This window comes from Delphinus delphis, chromosome 3 (genome assembly GCF_949987515.2).
Source record: "Delphinus delphis chromosome 3, mDelDel1.2, whole genome shotgun sequence".
NCBI classification, from domain to species: Eukaryota; Metazoa; Chordata; class Mammalia; order Artiodactyla; family Delphinidae; genus Delphinus; species Delphinus delphis.
Genome location: NC_082685.1, coordinates 142,772,889 through 142,798,604, shown reverse-complemented (window position 1 = coordinate 142,798,604; position 25,716 = coordinate 142,772,889). Strand labels below are relative to the sequence as shown.

At 33.9% G+C, this 25,716-nt stretch overlaps 1 protein-coding gene across 5 annotated transcripts in view; it reads left to right on the top strand.

Annotated features, from left to right (window-relative positions):
- The window catches only part of NIPBL (NIPBL cohesin loading factor), a 191,663-nt gene that overhangs the window by 80,844 nt on the left and 85,103 nt on the right, over positions 1–25,716 (top strand). For 3 of the 5 annotated variants that reach the window (XM_060009584.1, XM_060009581.1, XM_060009585.1), the window contains exons 5-10: positions 3,769–3,868; positions 4,385–4,536; positions 9,575–9,762; positions 10,640–10,736; positions 13,462–14,088; positions 19,993–21,618. In XM_060009584.1, coding sequence (XP_059865567.1) covers positions 3,769–3,868; positions 4,385–4,536; positions 9,575–9,762; positions 10,640–10,736; positions 13,462–14,088; positions 19,993–21,618 — 2,790 coding nt within the window. The other 2 variants (XM_060009583.1, XM_060009586.1) reach the window with 2 other exon arrangements.

The following is a 25,716-nucleotide window of genomic DNA, read 5'->3' as shown; positions in this document are numbered from 1 at the left end:
AAAGGAAAAGTTCTTGAAGGAAATGAAAAGTGCTATACCCCAGTGAACACTTGAATGTTAAGAAAGCTAAATAACCTTATTGCTGAGATGGAGAAAGTTTTAATGGTCTGGGTAGAGGATCAAACCAGTCAGAGCATTCCCTTAAGCCAAAGCCTAATCCAGAGCAAGGCCCTAACACTCTTCAATTCTCCGAAGGCTGAGAGAGGTGAGAAAGCTGCACAAGAAAAATTTGAAGCTAGCAGAGATTGGTTTATGAGATTTAAGGAAAGAAGCTATCTCCATAACATAAAAGTACAAGGCAAAGCTGCAAGTGCTGATGTAGAAACTGCAGCAAGTTATCCAGAAGATCTAACTAAAATAAAAAATGAAGGTGGCTGTGCTAAACAAAAGATGTTCAGTGTAGACAAAACAGTCTTGTATTGGAAGAAGATGCCACCTAGGACTTTCATGGCTGGAGAGGAGAGTCAATGCCTGGCTTCAGAGCTTCAAAGGACAGGCTGGCTGTCTTGCTAGGAACTAATACAGGTGGTGAATTTAGGTTGAAGCCAGTGCTCATTGACCATTCTGAAAATCCTAGGGCCTTTAAGAGTTATGCAAAATCAACTCTGCCTGTGCTCTATAAATGGAATAACAAACCTGGATGACAAACATGTTTGTTTATAACATGGTTTATTGAATACTTTAAGCCCACTGTTGAGATCTGCTTCTCAGAAAAAGATTCCTTTCAAAATATTACTGCTCATTGACAGCACATCTGGTCATCCAGGAGCTCTGATGGAGATGTACAACAAAACTAATGTTATTTTCATGCCTGCTAGCACAACATCCATTCTGCAGCCCATGGATCAAGGAGTCATCTCAGCATTCGAGTCTTACTAATTTAAGAAATACATTTCATGAGACTCTAGCTTCCATAGATAGTAACTCCTCTGATGGATCTGGACAAAGCAAATTGAAAACTTTCTGAAATGTTTCACCATTCTAGATGCCATTAAGAACATTCATGATTCATGGGAAGAGGTCAAAATATCAACATTCACAAAAGTTGGAAGAAGTTGATTCCAGTTCTCATGGATGACTTGTGAGGGGTACGAGACTCCAGTGGAGGAAGTAACTGCAGATGTGGTAGAAATAGCAAGAGAGCTAGAATTAGAAGTAAAGCCTGAAGATGTGACTTAATTGCTGAAATCTCATGATTAAAGTTTAATGGATGAGGAGTTGCTTCTTGTGGATGAGCAAAGAAAGTGGTTTCTTGAAGTGGAATCTACTTGTGGCTGAGATGCTATGAAGATTGTTAAAATGACCACAAAGGATTTAGAATATTACATAAGCTTTAGCTGACAAAGTAGCAGCAGAGTTTGTGAGAATTGACTCCCAATTTTGAAAGAAGTTTTACTGTGAGTAAAATGGTGTCAAATGGCATTGCGTCCCACAGAGATGTCATTCATGAAAGGAAAGAGTCAATCAATGCAGCAAACTTCATTGTTGTGTTATTTTAAGAAAGTGCCAGAGCCACCTCAACCTTCAGCAACCACCATTCTGATCAGTCATCAGCCACCAACATTGAGCAAGACCCTCCACCAGGAAAAAGATTACAACCTCACTGAGGGCTCAAACAATGGTTAGCATTTTTTAGCAATAAAGTATTTTAAAATTAAGGTATGTACATTGTTTTTTTAGACATAATGCTATTGTACATTTAATGGACTACAGTATAGTGTAAACATAACTTTTATATGCACTGGGAAACCACAGGAAATTCATGTAACTCCCTTTATTGCGATATTTGCTTTATTGCGGTGGTCTGGAACCGTATCTGCAATATCTCCGAGGTATGCCTGTAATAGGAAATAGGATAAGGGCATTGAGTATAGGATGACGTAAATAAATGTAAGGTTGAATAAAGGAAGTCTTCCGAGGCTATTTATACTACATTTTTATAACTTATATCTTTAATAAGAAACTTCGAGTATTCACCTTTCAGTCACATATTCTGTGGTTTTTACTATATATGCTTATTTTTTAGTCTGAAACATTGTTTCATTTCTCCATATCCTACTTTGTAAAAACAAACTAGCATTTAAAAACTGATTCATTGCATGTTGTGATTTTTTTTTCCTAAGCATTTTCCATCTGGCTTTAAAATTTTAAAAGGTGATTTTTTGGTTGTTAAATATAAATGTGAGTCACACATTTAGAAAAAATTTAATAATGTGCAAATCACTTCGTTCATAGTTCTTTGGATCTCTGAGAGAATCAGAAAGGACTACTAGTATTTCATTTGCCCCTTTTATTTATAAAGCCACTGCCTCCAAACTAGTAATTCCAGCTTGTCACAGTGATGACTGTTAATTCAGGAGAAAATACTTTTTAATTCCCATCTCATGGAGTCTTGCCCCCTTTCTCTCAAAAAAAAAAAAAAAAATTCAGCAACAGTAGTTATAGTAATTAAATTATTAAGCCATGGAATGTATGATTTAGTACTGAATTTGAGTTGGAAGAGAAAATTCATAAATTGAAATTTAGACTACATAGAAAACACGCTATTAGTGTTAGACTTTGAGGTGCTCTCATCTCATTCAGCCACTGTGGTAGAGCTAGAATCCTTTCTGTAGTTCCTGGCAAATGAACATGTAACTTCTGTTTGAATGTTTCTGGTGAAAGGCACTTTTCACAGCAGCAGCAGGAAATGAAATTTGGGGAAATAATGTGATACTTGAAACTCCCAGAAAGATTGGCTATACATACCATAAGAAAGGTCAGAGTTAATCATAGATTTTTATCTTTGATTTTAGAGTGTCTAAATAGCTGAATTTTTCTGCATCTCCTATATAACAAAATGCCACTTATGCAACAATTGAAGGAACAGTGTCTAACTTGAAAAGAAATGTGAGAATCTGAAAGCTCTTTTCACACTTTCATTCATTAAACAAATATTCACTTAATCCTATTTTATGGCAAGAATTACTGTGGAAGAAAGAACAGGAGCATTCTGTTGTTTGTTAACAGACTTTCAGATGGTAATTTCAGTACTTCAGACTTTGGACCCTTAAGTAAAGTACTTTTTAAAACTTAGGTCCCAGGCTTCCCTGGTGACGCAGTGGTTGAGAGTCCGCCTGCCGATGCAGGGGACACGGGTTCCTGCCCCAGTCCGGGAAGATCCCACATGCCGTGGAGCGGCTGGGCCCGTGAGCCATGGCCGCTGAGCCTGCGTGTCCGGAGCTTGTGCTCCGCAACGGGAGAGGCCATAACAGTGAGAGGCCCGCGTACTGCCAAAAAAAAAAAAAAAAAAAAAAAAACTTAGGTCCGAATCACAATGAAATAGAGTTGTAAAATTAAGCTCCTAAGGTGGGAGATGTATGTAATAAAGTATTCCATGTAATAGAAAAACCATCCAAAAGCCTGTTGTAGACAGAAGTGTGTAGTATTTGGAAAGAGGTTAGATAGAGCAACTTCTGAAAGTTCTTTTCAATTCTAAGGCTAAATGATAGGACAATAAGTAAGCAAGTAAATTTAAAAACAAAAAATTATATCTCTGTCTCTGTCCCTGGATTAGTTATATGCTAAAAGGATGTTTTGGTAAAATTGGTTGTACTTGAAATTTATAGTTTCTATATTTTGCTCTACAAACTTAACATGTTGGTCAAAAAGAAAAGAACAGAAAGAACTTTTGAATGTTTGTGAAAGAATGATTGATTTAAATCACTTAAAGAATGCTTTACCATTGGAAGAAAATAACATGTTTTACCATTTTTGTATGTTGTGTAGGAATGATGATGTCTCAGTATAAACTTTCTCAGAATTCCATGCACAGTAGTCCTGCATCTTCCAATTATCAACAAACCACTATCTCACATAGCCCCTCCAGGTAATGTATATATCATTTTATTAAGTACTGTTTTCTGTAGTAAATATGCTTAGGAATATATAGTGTATACATACATTTAGGTAATGGTGAATTACGTGTAGTTAAAAAGTTTAGATGCTTAGCCTTAAATAGTAACCCACATGAATATTTGCCTTAAAATGTTATATGTGGAAATGCTCTAATATACTAATTTAAATAAATAGTAACTTATTTTCATACAAACAAAAGAATGTGTTAAAATAACCAGCGTGTTTGAGATAAATAAGAAAATTCATTGAGTAGAATTTAGGGAGCATGTAAAATAAATGAATTACTCCAGTTTTTACAAACTGCTTAATATAACTCTTAGATTATGAATTGTGAATGACTTTTGTATGTTATTTATTTTTCAGAATTTTTCTGTGTACATATATTTTATACAAATTAGAGTTTGGAGAATTTTATGACAGTGAAATATCAAGGAATATCATATTTATTTCATTTCCTGATATTGTTTATTTGGATTTTGGGTTTTAGCCGGTTTGTGCCACCACAGACAAGCTCTGGGAACAGATTTATGCCACAACAAAACAGCCCAGTGCCTAGTCCATATGCCCCACAAAGCCCTGCAGGATACATGCCATATTCCCATCCTTCAAGTTATACAACACATCCACAAATGCAGCAAGGTAAGAAAGTTGCTTGTTTATTTAAAGGGAATGCCTCTAGTTCCCAGCAAATTCATTTTTTTCTTTCTATAAATTTTAAAACACAAATACTAAACTGTATACTTTTTTGTCAGTGAACGTTTCTTTTAAGCTGTGGCTTATATTATTAAAAATGTTACATTTATTACTTGGGAAGTCATCTGGGAGATAAAAAGATCAGTGTAATTTGACTCTTTGGATTACCTTATTATATTATACAACTGAGTATATCTGGTTATGAAATTAGGAACTGCTTTATTTAATTGGGCTTCTTACAGTAGCACTAAGTCAAAGAAGAATTACGTTTTAATTAGTAAAGTATATGTTGTGTGAAAATTATAATATCAAGTAGATACAGTACTGGTAGAGGAAAATTAATAATCTTGGATTCAAAATTTTCTGGGATTAGATTATTAGTTCTCATTTGAAGTCAATTGTTGATGATATGATGTCTTTTTTTTTTTTTTTTTTTTTTTTGCGGCACGTGGGCCTCTCACTGTTATGGCATCTCCCGTTGCGGAGCACAGGCTCCGGACGCGCAGGCTCAGCGGCCATGGCTCATGGGCCCAGCCGCTCCGCGGCATGTGGGATCTTCCCGAACCAGGGCACGAACCCGTATCCCCTGCATCAGCAGGCAGACTCTCAACCACTGCGCCACCAGGGAAGCCCTATGATGTCTTTTTAAGATCATACTGTGTTGGGCTCTATGTCATGGCTATTAAATAATGTATTTACTAGTATATTGTACTTTTTTAAAGAAATTTTGAAAAGTACAAAAGATAATATAACAGATATCTGTGTTTTTATCCCTCATAATTAACAGCAGATTTTTAACATTCGCAGTCAGTCATTAGTACCTGTTTATATTCTTGGTTTTTTATTATGCATGGATCAAAACATGCTTCATTTATAAACTTTTATCTTACAAACTTTTAACTTAGTGTCATCTATTAAAACAGCCAACTTCTGGTTTTCCAAAGCTAGATAATGAAATGGTAGGTTGAGCCTATTTGATACAGTAAGTCAAGGAAAAACTTGGAGACCAATCACACCTTTGGAATAGACACCTCCAAAATTTTAGAATTTAGTGTGAGTACTGAACAGAAGTATGCGTGTATATGGGCTCTTGATACTTGTGAAATATTACTCTGGTATGCCAAAGTTATGTGAAACATTTTAAATGTAATTAATAAAGAGGGAAAATATTGAAAGGACATATTTGCTTCATACGGAAATATCCACATAAATATGTGTAGAAAAAAAACAAATTTTTACTCTAAACACTGTTGTTGTTTTATAACAAGATAAACCCAGCTTTTTCAAAAGAATACATTGAAATCACAAAATCAAAAGAAAAATGTAGTTTGAGGGCCTATTCAGTAATGAGTCATTTCTTAGAAATTCTCAGATACTTGAGAGACCAAAAATAATACAAGGGATTAGCCCCACACAGATACCAAAATTACTGTAAATAAGAAAATTTAATGTGGTAAGGAACAAATAGATTGGTAAATGGGACAGTAATGGGTCCAGAAATAAGGCAGATGTCTGTGGGAATATAGAGTTTGTGAAAGGTAATATTTAAGAAACACTTTATAAAAAAAACAAAAAAAACACTTTATATTATAAAAATTTTAACCATGCAGAAAAGTTGAAAGAATAGCACAGTGAAACATTTCACCAACAGGCATTCTGCCTCTCTGTCCTTAAATACATCTGCTAGGAAGTCAGTTCTCCTTTATAAACACCAAGTGTAATAATTTACCCCTAAAAAAATTAAGAACATTTCTGTAGTATCATCTGATGCCATCTACATTGTTTTCACCAGTTGACCTCAAATATGTCTTTTATAACCTTTTTTTCCCCACATAGGATCTAATCTAGTTTCTCACACATTGCATTTGGTTTTTACATCTCTTGACTCTTTTAATCTAAACAGTCCCATACCCTTTCCCCATGACAGTAATTTTTGGTTTTTTGAGGAGTCTGTGCTACTTTTGTTGTAGAATATCCCATATTCTAGACTTCACTGTTTCCTCATTGTGTTGTTTAATTTGCTTATATACTTCCTATATTTCCTACCAACTGGAAGTTATCTTTAAAGGCTCTGTTAGTTTCTAGTTGTATATTTTTGGCAAGGGTACTAAATAAGTAATGTTGTACACTTGATATTGCATCACATCAGAGGGCATATAATGGCAAGTGGCTTCATTATTAGTGACATTTAGGTGATGACTACTCCATGTCTTCTTTTATAAGGAACATAATATTTCTTTGCAATCAGTGAGCAATCTGTCAGGTGATATTTTGAGATCATGTAACTGTCCTATTTCCTATTAATCTTTATCCTAAAGGGTTTACCATCCAATGATTCTCTTTTCATCAATTTTTACACTGGTCATTGGAAAATGGTGATTTTCCAATTTTGTCATTCTAAAGATGGTATTTTGAATCAGTGTGTAATAATGGATTGTTTAATAAATCATGTTGGATTGGTTGGCTAGGCATTTTGAAATTTTATTTGGATTCCTAGATCATCTAGAGCAAAAGTGTTCTAGACGGATGAACTATTTACGTTTGTATTTTAAGTCATAAAATTATAAGAAGAAGGGGCTTCCCTGGCGGCGCAGTGGTTAAGAATCTGCCTGCCAATGCAGGGGACACGGGTTTGAGCCCTGGTCCGGGAAGATCCCACATGCTGCGGAGCAACTAAGCCTGAGTGCCACAACTACTGAGCCTGCACTCTAGAGCCCGCGAGCCACAACTACTGAGCCCGTGTGCCACAGCTACTGAGCCTGCGCTCTAGAGCCCACGCTCTGCAACAAGAGAAGCCACCGCAATGAGAAGCCCGCACACCACAACGAAGAGTAGCCCCCACTCTCCGCAGCTAGAGAAAGCCCTCACACAGCAAGGAAGACCCAATACAGCCAAAAATAAATTAATTAATTTAAAAAGAAATTATAAGAAGAAAACATGGGGTGAATTTTGGATACCTTAGGGTCAAGAAGGCCTTGTTTCTAAGCAGGACTGGATTCTAGAAATGGAAAAAAAAACCCAGATTAATTCTAAATTTCTGTGTAATAGGAGAGAACAAATAAGAACAAGTAAATTTAGGGAAAAAACTTTTTCAATATTTATTACAAAGTATTAATTTTAAATACAGCAAGATCTTATGCAGGTTGATAAGAATAAGACAAAAATAGACTAAAGAATTAAACAATTTACTGAAAAAGAAAAACAAAGTGGATACGGAAAGATTTAATACATATACGAAAGTACGGTCAACCTGGCTCACAATTAAAGAGATGCAAATCAAAATTAAATTGAAATAAAATTTTATATCTGTCAGATTAGTAACATTTTATAGTGTGCAGGGAAATTTGAACTTCATACAGTCTTCATAGGGACATAAATTGATAAAACCATTTTAGAGAGCAGTTTGACAATATCTGTTCCCGTTTAAAATACATACCTCCTTCAGTTGTTAAAAATCTATCTCCCTGGGCTTCCCTGGTGGCACAGTGGTTGAGAGTCTGCCTGCCAATGCAGGGGACGCGGATTTGTGCCCCGGTCCGGGAAGATCCCACATGCCGCCGAACGGCTGGGCCCGTGAGCCATGGGCGCTGAGCCTGTGCTCCGCAATGGGAGAGGCCACAACAATGAGAGGCCTGCGTACCGCAAAAAAAATCTATCTCCCTTACAAGTAGGAGTGGGGCTAAAAATGCTCAGGCAGTTTTATCTCAAGTTCTAGCAAGCATTCATGGAAAAGATATTCTATTCTTACATGGATTAAAGACTAAGTGTGAAGAAACAAAACTATGAAACTTTTGAAAGAAAATATCAGAGAGTAATTTTTATGATTTTGTGTTCAGTAGGGAATCTGAATGTCCAATACACATGAAAGATGCTTGGCTTCACTGTTAATTAAGGAAGGAAATGCTAATTAAAGTGGCTATCAGAGACATTTCCCATCTTCAAATTGATGAAAATCATTGGCAAGGATATAGAGCAGTATGAACACTTATCTACTACCAGTAGAGTGGACATAAATAATTTGGAAAGCTATTCGTTAATATTTAGTAAGGTTTAAAAACAGGAATATCCAGCAATTTCACTCCTAAGAAACATTTGTAAAAAAGTCATATACAAGAATACACATTACAGCATTGTTTATGATGACAAAAATACTAAAGCGATCGAAACTACTAACAGGGGACTTCCCTGGTGGTACAGTGGTTAGGACTACACGCTTCCAATGCCGGGGGCCCAGGTTCAATCCCTGGTCCAGGAACTAGATCCTACATGCATGCCACAACTAAGAGTTTGAGTGCTACAACTAAGAGTTTGCATTGCCACAACTAAGGAGCCAGCAAGCCTCAACTAAGAATCCCGCCTGCCGCAACTAAGACCTGGCACAAACAAACAAATAAATATTTTTTAAAAATAAAAAAATAAACTAGTAACACAAGGATGGATAAAGTATGTACATTATGCAGCAGAATATATGTATTTATTCAAAGTAAATGAATTTAAAACTACATATATAAAAATGGATACATTTCAACACAATATTGAATTTAAAAAGCAAGTTATAGAAGGATATATACAATACATATACCATTTATACAAAGTTATAATGTGCAAAACAGTGCTATGTGTTATTTAAGAATATATTCATTTATAGCAAAGGTAAAAAGGTATTCATAGGTAGAGTGAACTCTGAATTCAGTATAGTGATTACTTTTAGGGAATAAGGGGAAAGAAATAGAGGAGAGGAATATGCAGATATATGGAGAGCTTCAGCCATATCTAATGTCTTATTTCTTTTCAAAAATCAATCTGAATGACTTGTGGCAAAGTGTTAAGATTTGATCAAGCTCTGGATAGTCAGCCAGCTCATTATATTAGTCTTTGTAATTTATGTATGCTAAAATATTACTTGTGAGCAATTATTATTGTCCTGTAAGAATTTTAACAGTTTATTTTTATAAAGCTTTTTTAAAATTCTTATTAATTTCAGCATCGGTATCAAGTCCCATTGTTGCAGGTGGTTTGAGAAACCTACATGATAATAAAGTTTCTGGTTCGTTGTCTGGCAATTCTGCTAATCATCATGCTGATAATCCTAGACATGGCTCAAGTGACGACTACCTACACATGGTGCACAGGCTAAGTAGTGACGTATGTAATATATTAGTTGTCATTAAGGTAATAAAATAGTTCTAATATTTGTCTTATAACCTAGTATTTCAGTTCTGTAATTTGAAGGATATCTACCTTTTATTGAGGATTATACTGGGTCTGAGAATCTAGCTGTACCTGTAGAGCAGGGTTGATAAACTGGCCAATAGTCTGACCCATAAACTAAGACTGATTTTCACAGTTATAATGAAGAGTTTAAAAGAACAACAACAAAGAATGTTATGTGACAAACTGTATATGATCCATAAAGCCTGAAATATATACTATCTGTCCCATTACAGAAAAAGTTTGCCAACCTCTGGTCTAGAGGTTGAGGTCCTTAATGAAATATACTTCATTTTTAAATGTTTGCTCACACAGATGTCCTCTTAAATAATGAGCCTTTATTTATTAGTGCTTAGCTCTTTTTCCCTCTAAGACTTGTACAGAAATTTTTTCCCTGAAATTTAATGTTGCTTTAATGTTACTGAAATATTCCACATACTGGAAATCTGTCTTGTCATTGGTTTGGTGGTATTATCGCATAAGTTACATGTATTTAAGTTTAACAAAGATGACATTGGACTCTGCCCTCAAGACATTTACATTTACAGCCTGGTGGGATGTTCAGAGCTCCTTTGGTAGAAAATAGCAAACAAAAATGGAGCATACTAGTAATACCAGTTTTCTTATTCATTGCTATGCTTAGGCTGTTGATTCTTTTGGATACAATTTCAATTCTTCTAAGATATACCACGAAGAAAACAGGAAAGTGCAGAAGAATAATGCTTTTGAATACCAACACTTTACCTGTCAGTAATTTATGTCTTTTATTGGTTCTCTTTAAGATTTCTATAAAGCCTCTTCTATCATTCAAGATATAAATGTTATACTCTATTCCTAGGATGGAGATTCTTCAACAATGAGGAATGCTGCATCTTTTCCCTTGAGGTCTCCACAGCCAGTATGTTCCCCTGCTGGAAGTGATGGAACTCCAAAAGGTATCATTGTAACTAAAATTTCCTTAAATTTTTCACATTTCAAGTTGAGTAAAGAATTCAGACTTCTTAATGCAGTTACCAAAAATTATTCTCTATTGTTTTTCACTTATTGTAGAAAAAAATGAACCTGTACTTACTCATACTGTTTTCAGATATATACAGTATCATTCTTACTAATAATCCAGTGGTCTTTTCAAACCACAGTCTTTTTCATCTTTCTTAAATATTTGAAATTATTGATCAGCTTTCCCTAATCTTCACCCTCCCCCCCAAACTTATTTTATATTGAATCCACCTATTTTCCTCATCCTTTTTTCATTGATTTTTTTTTTCTTCATTAGCTCTTTTCTCTGCTCTATCGTTTCTCAAGATTTCTGTCATTAGATTTTTAATCTTCCATTGTACTTTTTTCCTTGGCTATTTTACTCAGTTTTGGTAATAGCGTTTGTTACTTTTATGAACAGGGCCCCCAAATCAATGTCTTTTGCTTCCAGTCCTGTCTCCCAAGTTGTAATTTTTCATTTCCGGACAAAACCTCCTCATATCTAGCTGGTATTTCAAATTCATGTTCAAAATTGTACTCACTGTTCTTTCTGCCATTCCTGTTTCTCTTAATGCTATTCCAAATCCTGAATTATCTTTAAAGTCTTCTCTTACTTCTTAGGTAGTCATTTATCAGAATCTGGCCTGTTCTATGTTAATTACTTCACTAGATCTCTTACACCTACTTTCATCTCTGCTTATTAAAATCGTATTAATTCTTCAAATTCTAAGTTAAATGGGTGATCTTCTATTGACCCTTCCCTGGTTTCCCCAAGCCGTTAGTTTCTGTTTTTTCTAATAACTTATCCTGTACTATCTTATGGACGTGAATTTTATTTTATCTTCAAATTCCCAAAGAACCTTGCGTGGTCTTCTGTGTATAATAGAGTCACAAAATTCTGAGTCCATGTTTGAACTATTTTTTAAAATACTTAAAACTAAGGTCTAATAATTGGAGTCATCCAAGTTTGTTGGAAGAGAATATTGTATCCACTTTAAAGAAGTAGCTTTTAATTAATTGCAATATAGCTGATAATAAATTTTATCTATCTGTGACAAATTCTAATTATAGCCGTCTAAAACATGGACTGGTCTGCCTCATTGTAAAGATTTTTTTTTCAGAGATTATGTTCCAACTCTTTGATCAGGGATATTCTTCATGAGGTGAAAGTTGAACTTTTATGAGCCATTCTAATTCAATAATTAGAACTATGAGCCATTCTAATTCTATAATTCTGTGAATTTCCAGACATAGAAGTAACCCAGCTTCTGAAAGAGAGAACAACTTCCAGAGTAACTCTATTTGTACTTTAGGTGTCAAAGTTAGGTACATATCTCACAAGTATTTTCAGAGTAAGAAATAATCAGAGTGCCAGGGAGGAATAACAGTGGGATAGCTGGTTGCTCTAGATAACCAGACCATTTTTCCTCTAACTGTTGAGGATGGATAGATGAGTGAATGGATGAATGGATTGTTAGGTGGATAGATAACTTTAGATAGAAAGAGAAGAAAACTTTAGGACAGTTAACCTCACGAACACATTAGTCATCAGAAGCCTCTTATTTCTGTTCGTGAGGGGTTTTTCCAACTAGTTTTGAAGGTTGAATGCATCTTCAATTAGCCTAGTTTAATTTTTAGATAAATTGTTGGAATTTAAAGTTTGTTCTAAAATATATATAATGTGACATGTAAACTTTAAATAAAAAGGCAATATGACGTGTTATAATGTGTAAGATGTTATGGAAAACCCGAACGAACATTTTTTGGCCAACCATATATAAAGCACTTTTAGCTTGACTGATTTTTATAATTTCCTATGGGTTTTTTAAATTTTTATAATTAATTCAAAGAAATGTATATATTATTCAGATACAATTATACTTTTATTTCTGAAGCATATTGATGTAGTTCTTCCTCATTGACAACTTGTTAACTAGGAAAAATTTTCCCATTCGATTAGCTTACTTTTAACACTTCCTTATATCGTATAGTGTTTAATTTAATGGGATCTGGGCTGAAGATATTTTATTTGCTGGCCCTGCATATTTTTCTAATAAAAGGAGGATTAGCAAGCTGAAGAGAGTATGTGAATGATGTTAAGTGGAGGGAGAAAGAGAAGACCACATAAAGGTATAAATTAATACTTTACCACCAATTTTTTAAGTAAGTGAAGACTGATCATTGTAATTTTTCCCACTTCCTTTTTCTTATACCATTAAGTATTCCTGTGAGTGTACACCCTAGGATTATTTTTTTTATTTTTTTGTAATTTGACAGACTTATTTTTACTTTATACACATCAGTTTTCTTAGATAATAAGTGAGAGAATAGAGATTATCATACCCAAAATATTTGTGTTGCATCTTTAGAAATAGTGAAGTCTTTGCCATTTTCAAGCTAAGTATTTATATTTTTTACGTGAAAAAATAGAAATAATACTGGTCTGGAAGATGGAATACTCATATTTTAATTCAAACCTGGATCATCTGCCAGCAAGCAAAAAGACCATGGGGGACACATCTTTAGGCTTTCTTTTCATATTCTGTAAATAAGTAGCTTGGATGAGATAATTTAACATTTTTTCTAGTGGTACTGTATTGTCACTTATTTAATGTGTCTATCACATTGTCTGAAAATGTAAAACTAGCACAACTGTTCGTTCCTGTTGAATTGTTTTTCTAGGATCAAGACCACCTTTAATCCTACAGTCTCAGTCTCTACCTTGCTCATCACCTCGAGATGTTCCACCAGACATCTTGTTAGATTCTCCAGAAAGAAAACAAAAGAAGCAAAAGAAGATGAAATTAGGCAAGGATGAAAAAGACCAGAGTGAGAAAGCTGCAATGTATGATATCATTAGCTCTCCATCCAAGGACTCTACTAAACTTACATTAAGACTTTCTCGAGTAAGGTCTTCAGACATGGACCAGCAAGAGGATATGCTTTCTGGTATGGAAAATAGCAATGTTTCAGAAAATGATATTCCTTTTAATGTGCAGTACCCAGGACAGACTTCAAAAACACCCATTACTCCACAGGATGTAAACCGCCCACTAAATGCTGCTCAGTGTTTGTCGCAGCAAGAACAAACAGCATTCCTTCCAGCAAATCAAGTGCCTGTTTTACAGCAGAACACTTCAGTTGCTACAAAACAGCCCCAGACTTCTGTGGTACAGAATCAGCAACAGGTATCACAACAGGGACCTATATATGATGAAGTGGAATTGGATGCATTGGCTGAAATTGAGCGAATAGAGAGAGAATCGGCTATTGAAAGGGAGCGCTTTTCAAAAGAAGTTCAAGATAAAGGTAAAATAGTCTCATTACTACCACTTCATGCTCTTGGCAAATATTTAATTATAATGTCAAAAAAGTTTTTTAAAGTAACTCTTCTTTTTCTCATTATATTTTATAATTTTTAATGTTTCTCCTCAATTATGGTTTTATTACTAAAATGCTCGTCCCTCAGAAGTTAAAGCTTAATTTCATTTTTTATCTAAAACCACTATCTGAGATATGGTAATTCTATATAACACATCTGTCACCTATTATATACCAAGTGATTTTATCTGTGTTTGTCTACTAAAATGAACATAAGCATTTCTATATTACATGTGTTTTCCACAAGTTATGTTAATAGAATTTTGCATCTTTATCTTTTTTCTACCAAAACAAGGTTAACCACTATAGAATTATTTTGAATCATTACATTTACGAAAAGTTTGTATGTTTATTATGCGATTAGATTTTTCACTTAGTTTCTAATTCTGTCATCTCTTAATAAATGTGAGGTTTTTTTAAGTAAAAAAATTAGGAAAGAATTTTAATATGAAATAGCAAACTTTAAGAATCAGGGATCTTTTGTTGGTGATTATGGTTAAGTGTTCTCTTTTGTCTGACTAGTGTATTAGGATGGGTTTTCAAGACACCTGTTCTATGAGTTTATGGGCTTTCTTTTTGTGCTTTATAAAAATTATAATCAAAGTAAGTTTTGTTAATTTCTTGATTATTTGGTGAACATTATGTATAAAATCTCTTAAATTTTTAGAGAGACTAATGAATCAGTGGTTGAAATTAGTAATTTATGAATTTGATGTCTCTACAGTAGACGCATATACATATTTGAACATTCAAACCAAAGAATACTTTAATATTTAATTTTATAGTTAACTATTCTAGATTAATTTATAGTTCTTAGAGTTTCTATTTGGTCATTATAAAACAAAACTTCTTGATGTTGACTAGAGCTTATTTTTATCTATGATCTTGTTCATTATGTGACAGGATCATTTCTAGATAATTGTGTTCCTCTGCTGAGAAACATGCTGAAGATTCATACTATGTTTCCTGTCTATCATTTGTCTCTTTTTAATGTTACTGGAAAAACAGACTGTATTTGGTAATTGTTGTATTACAGTGTTTGCTAAGTGCGTAAATCACGGGTAGATGCAAATAAAGAGATTGCTAGAAATCTTCATTTTATTGACTAGGGAACTGGTGGTGTTTTTTTGTTTTGTTTTTAACTAGCAAATCATGGACATTAAAGATGAAATAAAGTGTTGCTTGCCCTTTTTCTCTTTGCTTAGTAGTGTGGGATTTAGGAAATAACTCTATGTGTTCCAATATATATCTCTTCCTCTAACCTCTTATAAAAGTATACGCATGTCAAATGAAGAGAGCAATATTATTCAGCTGCTCTCAATAATATTAACCTTTCCAAAATTCCTGAGTCCTGTGACAGTTTTGCAGAAAACATACACAATTGTAATTTCTTGACCAAGAAATATTAGTTGCCTTGAGAACTGAACTTTTGCATGACGTTTTAATCTGTGTTTTGGAAAATTATATTCTTTAAAAGGAGTATAATCTTTTTTTAATGACCTGATTGTTGGTAGGAATGAAAGCAGAGGAAATGGTGAACATTTTTTCTTACTTTTTTGAACTTTTACTCTGTCATATTTGTTAAAACCAAAGATTTTACTTATAAAAACTGAATGGAAATAAGGATAGTAAATAATGCTAATTGCATGTTAGCAAACTTATTTTAGACTACTAACTTTTCTTTGGGAGATTAAAACAAAATCGACAAACAGCATCATACTGTTCTTCCTGACACTTGTTATGTATATTTTAATTTTAATTACCAGTTTTCTCTGTAATCTCTGATGGTGTGACTATAACAAAGATAATTGAAAAGTTGAGTGAGCAAAGTTGACTTACAATTTTGAAACAATGTAATTTGACTTACAGAGGTATCTGGTTCTATGAAGATTTAAGGGAAAAGATGAACTATCTGATTTTCAGTTTGATTTAGATGGTTTTTCCAAATTGGTTATGCTGATTTGGCCGACCTCATATTAGTGCTGTCATCTCTAAATTGCCTTCTGACAGCTTTATTTGAAAGCCTTTGGAATTTTAGGTACCAGCTAACATTTGTATCTTGTCATTTTATATTCAACTTCTGCATTGTATGATGAGATAGTGTTTTATATATAAGCAGTTATCTTGAGATTTTGGAAAGATTAAAGGGTTGGTATGTTGCTCTAAGTTTGTAGGTGAGGTCATAAATAAAAGTAAAGTTTTCTGAAGTGGTAGTCTTACAGTCGGCCCTTGAGAGACGAAATACTTCTTTGAAATGAATTTATCACTAGTTACCACTACATTTTAGAACTACTGTATATTGTAAAATTGATATTTACTGTATTCTAAAGTTTGACACTGAGTACTTTTTTATAACTATTTTATTGCTGGTAGCAAGGAGCAAACAAGACTACTTGTGTGGTATACATGGTTTTACTGAGTGCTCTGCTCTAGTTTCTGAGCTTGTTTCCCATTATATTCATTTGTTACGAATGAATGAAGCGTTCCCCTCAATAGACCATAAATCAAAAACCTGTACCTTGTAAATAGATTAGAAAGTTTGGCAAACATGGTTGTTTGATAACTATGGAATTCAGGAAAAGAGATAGAATACTCTTAGAAATATTTTACACAGGCTGTGGTATAACCTAATACACCTCTGTTGCACACACAGAAGACACTTTTCTGGCTGCTAGATATTTATGTTCCTTTGGCCTGTTCTCTCTTCTTTGGAGAGATTTATATACACTGATAGGTTAATTCTGTGCAACCTAATATTTTATAATATTCCTGAAGGACCTTCTTCTCAGTCTTTTGCTCAAACTTTTAACATCTGTAATTACATAAATTAATTTCAAAAGGCTCTTTTTCTTTGCTTCTGGGATGAGCTGTCATAGACATTAATATCTCCATGTGCTGAAAATTCCTGCTTTCTCTTGTTTAAGAGGGGGTTTCTTTGTTCATCTTTGCCTGTTTCATCTTTTCCCAAGGTCCACTTTCCATGTTAGCAAGTATAAGGAATGGTCTAGCTTCACTAATGTTTTTTATGATGTTAAAATATTCTTGCACTGTAACCCTGATTAGAAGTAAATTATTATCTATTGTCATTTGGAATAAGAGACTGGGATTTGGGACAGGAATAGGACAATTAGTCACTTAGCCTGTACTGTGGTTTAGGTATGGGACTTTTTCATTTTTTAAAATTGGCTATTGTGTGTACAGTTGTTCTGCTTTTTGCTTTAAGTGTTTTCATTTATCACTTGTAGATTTAGGCAAGTGATATAGTTTGTTTCGTACAAGCACAATTGAGTTCACAATTTCTTTAAGGGCCAGATATTATTTTCAAAATACCAGTATCAAGATGACAAGTGTTGTTGGTCTTAAAATTATATCTTTTTGTATGCATTTTCTTCAGGAACACCTGTATTTTGATAGCTAATTTTATGGCTCCCAGTGCTTTAGAGGGCTTACAGGTAATAGTGTCCCAAATATTAAAATTATTCTTCATAGAGATGGCTTTCCATCATTAAGTGAAGATTATTATATAATGAAGACTGATAACAAAAGTGAATAGACAAAAGTGGCCTGTGCTGATTCAGAGCCACTTTACAGGAATAAGTTCGTGGTGGAACTGAATCAGATGAAGTGAATCAGAACCTGCATGCTCTTAACGTATCCAGGAGTTCTTGCAGCAGTAATGTAATTTTTCCAGGTTTTACAGAACAGGTGTAGTACCTTTCAATAGTTGAAAAATTTGAACTTTGTATTTAGCAATATTTTATGCATAGTAGAGAAAATTATAAGATCTTCCCCAATCTTCATACACCACTCATGTGCAAATGCTTTTCATGTTTTTATTATAAATAATCATAGTATCTATAAAGATAACTAAATCGAACATGATAATTTCTTTGAAATTAAACACTTTGCTAAATTTCCATTTTAATAATGAAAGATAAATTAGAATGAGGTTAATGATCTATTAATTATTAAGTATTTTGTAATCTTTTAAAATTTAGCCTTCAAGTTATTTTAATGTTCTTCTGAAAGACAGATTGTTCATATTTATAGGATGAGCCACAGATCTCTTAAGAGAGATCTTCAGATGCCTGAGATCTATGTTATTAATAGTTCTTAAGTATGCTTAGGTTACCATTTTAATGACTTTCATGAAGCATATTTCATTGAAAAATATAAAAATCTTAGATTAGATTATACTATTTAAATTTCTAGATCCTTAAAATTTTTTTCTAAATGCTTATCATAGAAGTTTAAGGGATAAGTATAAGGTTACAAGCATCCTGATTTTGAGGTAATAATTATTTGGTGTGCCCATTGGCAAGATATAAAGATGATTTTGTGTGGCAGAACATTCAAAAGCAAAATTCTATAAATTAGTATTCTAAGTGCTTTTTTCTTAGGTATTGATGCAGAAAGCTTCATATAAGTTCTTACCAGGTTAGTTTTAACTAGGGAAAACAGTTTAATGATAATATACTTTATTATTATCATCGTGTAGTTATTTCGCAAGTGGAGTATATGTGATGATAGATTTGACTTCTGAATTACTGAAAAAGCAGAATGGCTTAGTTCTTCAAAAAATTACTGGCAAATATCTGAAGTAAATTTTAGTAATATTTGATTAGATTGTAAGCTGTAAGGGACTGCTACTTCTCACTTTCAAAACAAAATGATGAAACTTTGGTGTATAAAAGCATCATTACTATTAAAAACATTTTTTTCAGAACTTGGTTCCCTAATATTAAGGGGCTGTTTTTAGTGGTCATTTTGACTTTTCACCTTGTGATCTTTTCCTTAAGTGATACTGTATCACATTAATGAATAGTATAAGAGAATCTAAAGATTCTCCTGAATAATAAAAAAGATTAAAAATAACTTTTAAAACAGCCAGGCAATTCAGCAAGTATCATTAAAGCAGGCAAAGTCTCAGGGTGCTATAGTGTTATAGTTATATATCATGTTATGATTCCCAAGACCTAATTGGAAATTCAATTTATAGAATTGGAAATTCAGTTTATAGAAAATGACCTAGGAGCCTCTTGAGTCAAGTGGAATCATGCACAGAAATACATAGCTGTTAAAAATACCATGACATTTTATTATAGTGGTAGATTTGTGTTTGTGTGTATTTTTGTCTTTAAATTGCACATAAATACTGTAAATAATTTCTTCTTAAGCCAGTATATAGACCCCTAGAACTTTATGTTGAAGAGCTGAAGCATTTTTCTTCAGTTGAAGTTGCTTAAGAAAGATAGCATTTATCTAAAAAGTTCTTATTATAATGCTTCTCATTTTTATAATTATGTTTCCTTGTCTAAAGATACTTCTAACTGTGTGTTAGCTTTTAAATTCCATTTGTGCTGTTGACACCTTGAAGAATTTGAATCCTGGATCAAAGGTTAATAACAAACTATTAAATTCTTTTTTTTTTCTTACTCTCCTCATTTACCTATTTTCCAGTGGCATGATTTCTATTTTCTTTTGAGTTTTATTCTTTTCCATACTTCTCTTACATGTGACAAAAGCACCCTGTTTTGTATGTTGGCAAATTTGGGGCTCTTTGTAGTTTTTATTCAGTTAGCAGTTTAAATGATCTTTATACTATACTTGTTAATATTTATTGAGGTACAGCAAGCATGAATATTTCCTCAAACATTGGTTTAAAAGTATTATGCCATTCGTGCCTACTATTTTATATATGTGTATTGACATTTGCATTCACCACATTTTTTAAAAATGTGACTTTAAAAAATAGTCAAAGTCCATATGGTTTTTAATAAGATAAGAATATATGTCTATTACTGATACTGAATATTTATCTTTGAATTTCAGATAAGCCTTTGAAAAAAAGAAAACAAGATTCTTACCCACAGGAGGCTGGGGGTGCTACAGGAGGTAATAGACCAGCTTCTCAGGAGACGGGTTCTACGGGAAATGGGTCAAGGCCAGCATTAATGGTTAGCATTGATCTTCATCAGGCAGGAAGAGTGGACTCTCAGGCCTCTGTAACTCAGGATTCAGACTCCATAAAAAAGCCTGAAGAAATCAAACAATGTAATGATGCACCTATTTCTGTTCTTCAGGAAGATATTATTGGAAATCTTAAATCTACACCAGAAAACCATCCTGAGACTCCTAAAAAAAAGTCTGATCCTGAGCTTTTAAAGAGTGAAGCGAAACAAAACGAAAGTAGATTGGCAGAGTCTAAACCAAATGAAAACAGATTGGTAGAGACAAAATCTAGTGAAAGTAAGATAGAAACTAAAATTGAGGTACAAACAGAAGAACCTAAACAGAATGAGAACAGAATGATCGAATCCAGACAAAATGAGAGCACCACAGCCGAGCCTAAACAGAATGAAAACAGAGTGTCTGACACAAAGTTAAATGACAACAAACAAAATAATGGCAGATCAGAAACAACAAAGTCAAGACCCGAAACCCCAAAGCAAAAGGGTGAAAACCGACCTGAAACTCCAAAACAAAAGAGTGATGGGCATCCTGAAACCCCAAAACAAAAGGGTGATGGACGGCCTGAAACTCCAAAGCAGAAAGGTGAGGGCCGACCTGAAACTCCAAAGCAAAAAACTGAAGGTCGGCCTGAAACACCAAAACATAGGCATGAAAATAGGAGGGATTCTGGAAAGCCATCAACAGAGAAAAAACCTGAAGTGTCTAAACATAAACAGGACATTAAATCTGATTCACCTCGGTTAAAATCAGAAAGAGCTGAAGCCTTAAAGCAGAGACCTGATGGGCGATCTATTTCTGAGTCACTAAGACGTGACCATGATAGTAAACAAAAGTCAGATGACAGGAGTGAATCTGAACGACATCGGGGGGATCAATCTAGGGTTCGAAGACCAGAAACATTGAGATCCTCTAGTAGAAATGAACATGGCATTAAATCTGATGGTTCAAAACCTGATAAAATAGAAAGAAAACACAGACATGAATCAGGGGACTCACGGGAAAGACCATCTTCTGGGGAGCAGAAAGCAAGACCTGACAGTCCTCGTGTTAAACAAGGAGATTCTAATAAATCAAGACCTGATAAGCCTGGTTTCAAATCACCAAATAGTAAAGATGACAAAAGGACAGAGGGTAACAAGAGTAAAGTAGACAGTAATAAAACACACCCTGACAATAAGGCAGAATTTCCAAGTTATTTGTTGGGGGGCAGGTCTGGTGCATTGAAAAATTTTGTCATTCCAAAAATCAAGAGGGATAAAGATGGCAATATTACTCAGGAGACAAAGAAAATGGAAATGAAAGGAGAGCAGAAAGACAAAGTAGAAAAAATGGGATTAGTTGAAGATCTAAATAAAGGAGCTAAGCCTGTAGTAGTCCTGCAAAAACTGTCTTTGGATGATGTTCAGAAACTTATTAAAGATAGAGAGGATAAATCAAGAAGTTCCCTTAAACCTATCAAGAATAAACCATCAAAGTCAAATAAAGGTAAGAATACTTACTCTGATGTCATCTGTGTTCTAGTGAGTTTTCTTTTAAGTTTTAGGGTTACTATGGATAAAAAAAATGGAAATTTACAAAAATTGAAACACTACTGCATGGAAAGAACAATATAAAACAACAGTGAAATTATTTGCCGTAATAATAGATAAAAAGTTCTCATTGAAAATTCTTTTTCTCCCACCCCTACTACTCACCGTAGTCGTGATTTTTACTGTTGGTTCACAGAGAAGAGTTCCTTTTGCTGTTTAATTATTTCAGTATTTTTGAAAGTTGCTTGCTAATCAAGTGAATGATTTGAATGGATGACTGAAATAGATGTATTTAACAACTTTTTAAAAAGTTATTTTGACTGTAGAGAGAATCCATTCTCTATAATTAGGTAATAAATTGACTGAGTTTTAATTTCTAAAGTCTCAGTAAAGCTATGTGGTATAAAAAACTCAACATTATAAATTCTTTTAAGAATATTAAGTGTCTCTTAATATTGTTTTCTCACAGATCTGTCTCTGAGTTAATTACTGATGAATAGTTTGAATGTATATAGTTTAGAAAGTTATATAAAAGGTTATTTCATCTTTTTGTGGAGGAGGTGATTAGTTATGAATGTATCATTTTTTAAAATATGTAGTTTTACCCTTTTCTGTGGAAGAGTAATAGGGAATGGTAGTTACCTCTTAAATTGGGTTAAATCATCAGTTTTAAAGGTTTTTTGGTATTTTTATTTGTTTGGGTTTTTTTTGTTTTGTTTTGTTTTTGGGGTTTTTTGTGGGTTTTTTTCTCATGGTTCTGAGTTAAATTCTCTGGTTACATAAATAGTATTGTTTCCAGGAGGAAAAAAAAGTCTTAAGTGCTGAGAATACAGTGGCAGTTTGTATAGAAAATATTATTTTGTGTTCTTTTGTATACTATTTTTTTATATATGTATATATAAAATTTAATGATGCTGTGTGGTAAGACCTATTTAGCCCATGCAATATAAATAGATTGGGATATAGTTTTTAAGGCAACAGAGGTGATAGTTTATTTGATTTTTAAATTCATATTCTATGAAAGAAGTTCATTAAGAACTTAGATTTATACTTATTAACAAATACATGAGGGGCTTCCCTGGTGGCGCAGTGGTTGAGAGTCCGCCTGCCGATGCAGGGGACACGGGTTCGTGCCCCGGTCCGGGAAGATCCCACATGCCGCGGAGCGGTTGGGCCCGTAAGCCATGGCCGCTGAGCCTGTGCGTCCGGCGCCTGTGCTCCGCAACGGGAGAGGCCACAACAGTGAGAGGCCAGCGTACCGCAAAAAAACAAAAAACAAAAAAAAAAAAACCCCCCAAAAAAAAAAACAAATACATGAAACTCTAGAGTTGTGATGTCCAATATGACAGTCACTAGCCTCTTTAGGCTATTAAGTTTAAACTATATACAATTTAAAATTTATATTTTCAGTAGCAACATGTGACGTGTTTACCTTATTAACACAGAGAGAGAACATTTGCATCATCACAGAAAGTTGTGTAACTGCACTTAATGTATTAGGAGATACAGAAGGTGTATTGGTTATTAGTTTTGTAAAATGCCATTGTACCTTCTCTATCAAAAAAAGTTCGTTGAAAACAGTATTACTACTAAGAACTGTATTCGAATAAATAACGTGTCACGACTAATCTGTTTTTATTCTTGTCTTCTCAAACGTTTACTTTCTCACTGTTAATTTATTTGGTTTTGTCTTTCAAAAATGAAAAAAGATTGCCTCTGAATCACTAATATTTGTACTATTTTAGTGAAGCTTTCAGATTTTAAATTTGGCTGTCAGATCTATAAAAATTAATTAAGATTTTAGCTTTAATTAATAGTCTTTAGTATTTAACTTGAATGCATCTTTTCAGAATCGTTTAGGTAAAAGAGCTTGTTAGAATGTAGTAGCTTGCACTAGAATTGTTGTCTTTTAGATAAAGATTGTCTTTATTAATTTTCACTGAAAGTTTGGAAGTGGCTTATATATATAAACTAAAGAGTGTAAGTTATACAACTTTAGAAGAGTCAGATGGAAAGATGGAAAGTGGTACCCTCTTGTCCCCTTGATCTAGACCATCTTTTTCTCCCCTGCCCTCTGTCAGCTTATTTATGCCAGCCTTGCTTTTCTAAACTCTGTTCTAACAAAGAATCCTTATAGCTGAATATCAAGAAATGAATATAGCTCCTAATTAGTAACTGCTGTATTATTTCTCCTGGTTTTTTCCACATGTGATTTCATTGCTTGTGAATACAAAGTTTTTAGTACTAATCCAGTGTTTTTCCTAAATATACCTTTTAACACAAATGTATATACTTGATATGTTGATGTTAGTGAGTAACTAATCTGGGTGTGTCTGCCTGTTAGAGTATGGTGTTTGTGTGTATGCATGTGCATGTATGTATATACACACACATATATCAATATATATGCAACTATATTAAGTGAACCTTTTCATCAATGCTTAGATTCATTTCGGGATCCCATGTAGATATCTTTTTGGCTTTGTTTATACCATAGAATTAATATCTGCTTTTCAGCAATGTACTAATTTTGCTTTTATTTTAGATCTCTGCTACTAAGTTAACAATAGCAGAGGTATATAATTGTGGACTTTTTAAATTACATGCATAGGAAGGCCAGTTGTGGATTACTGACGCCTTGTAGTACACATTACTTGGTATTTTCTTCAGAGAGTCACAGAAAATCACATATTCTGACATATTGGTGTTTTCTAAGTAAAAATTGAATATTGCTGGGATACTTTTTTGTTGATCCTTAGGGCCAGAATTCTTGGTAGGTTTTCCTTTCTTGGAAGAGCCATAAAATTTCATCTGATACCCATATTTAAAATAGCCATCCTTTAGGGTAATTTTAAATTCCTTGAATATGCTTTAAGCTGGTAAATTTTGAATGGTAGGGGTATAGGTTTATGACTCCCAGTATAGGTTACTTACTTTTGTCTGTTGTGTGAACTTATTAAATGTAAAGTGACATTGTTACATTTAATTTTATTTCTTTGGGGATCTGTGTATGCCCTAGTACCTAGCATAATACCTAGTACGTAAAAAGAGCATATTGCGCTTCCCTGGTGGCACAGTGGTTGAGAGTCTGCCTGCTGATGCAGGGGACATGGGTTAGTTCCCCAGTCCGGGAAGATCCCACATGCCGCGGAGCGGCTGGGCCCGTGAGCCATGGCCGCTGAGCCTGCGCGTCCGGAGCCTGTGCTCCGCAACGGGAGAGGCCACAACAGTGAGAGGCCCGCATACCGCAAAAAAAAAAAAAGAGCATATTAAATGCCTGTTTAATGAATAGACAGTATTGCTACCATGTTAGAAAAGGCTTTTGTGTGCAGATTAAAATTGTATATGTATCTTTTATGTTCCCACCTGTAGATCCTAGCTCAAAAGCTACATAATTTTCAGCTGTTCCCTGAACTTTGTAATACCTCTTTCCACCCTGTCAACTACTAGTTTTTGTTAAGCTCCAAAGGAGACCTACTCATATTCATGTCTGTTTAATTTATTCTTTACCTTTATTTTGCTCTATAGCTGTTACAAGATTGGCTCAGAATCCATTCTGTTCTGATTTCCTGGGGCTGTTATCTTCCCAGTCTTTTTACCATCACCTTGTTTCTTCCTTGCCAAGGGGAGATGGGAGTGGAGAACCAACATAACCTTTGTAAAAACGTTAAATTAAAAAAAATATCTTCTATCTATTACAATATACTTCAAGCAGTATACTAAATGCAAAAATAATGTCTTTATGGTTAAAATATTTTTACTTAAAATATTATCCTAATATACCCTAATGTACAGTATGTCTCCAAATTAAAATATAAACTTATACCATCTTTAAGTCTGGGCATGATCATTAACTAATTTGCAGTATGTGTTGCTAACAGTGTATTATTTGTAATTACACACCATAACAATTTGGTTTTGGTTTTTTACAATTCCTGAGTGTCTCAAAATACCTAAGCTTTATATCCAAGGAAATCACTTTTTCTTCTTCCTCCCCTTACTTCCTTCTTAATAGTGTATTGTTTTCCATCATTTGCACTTACTGCTTTCAAGA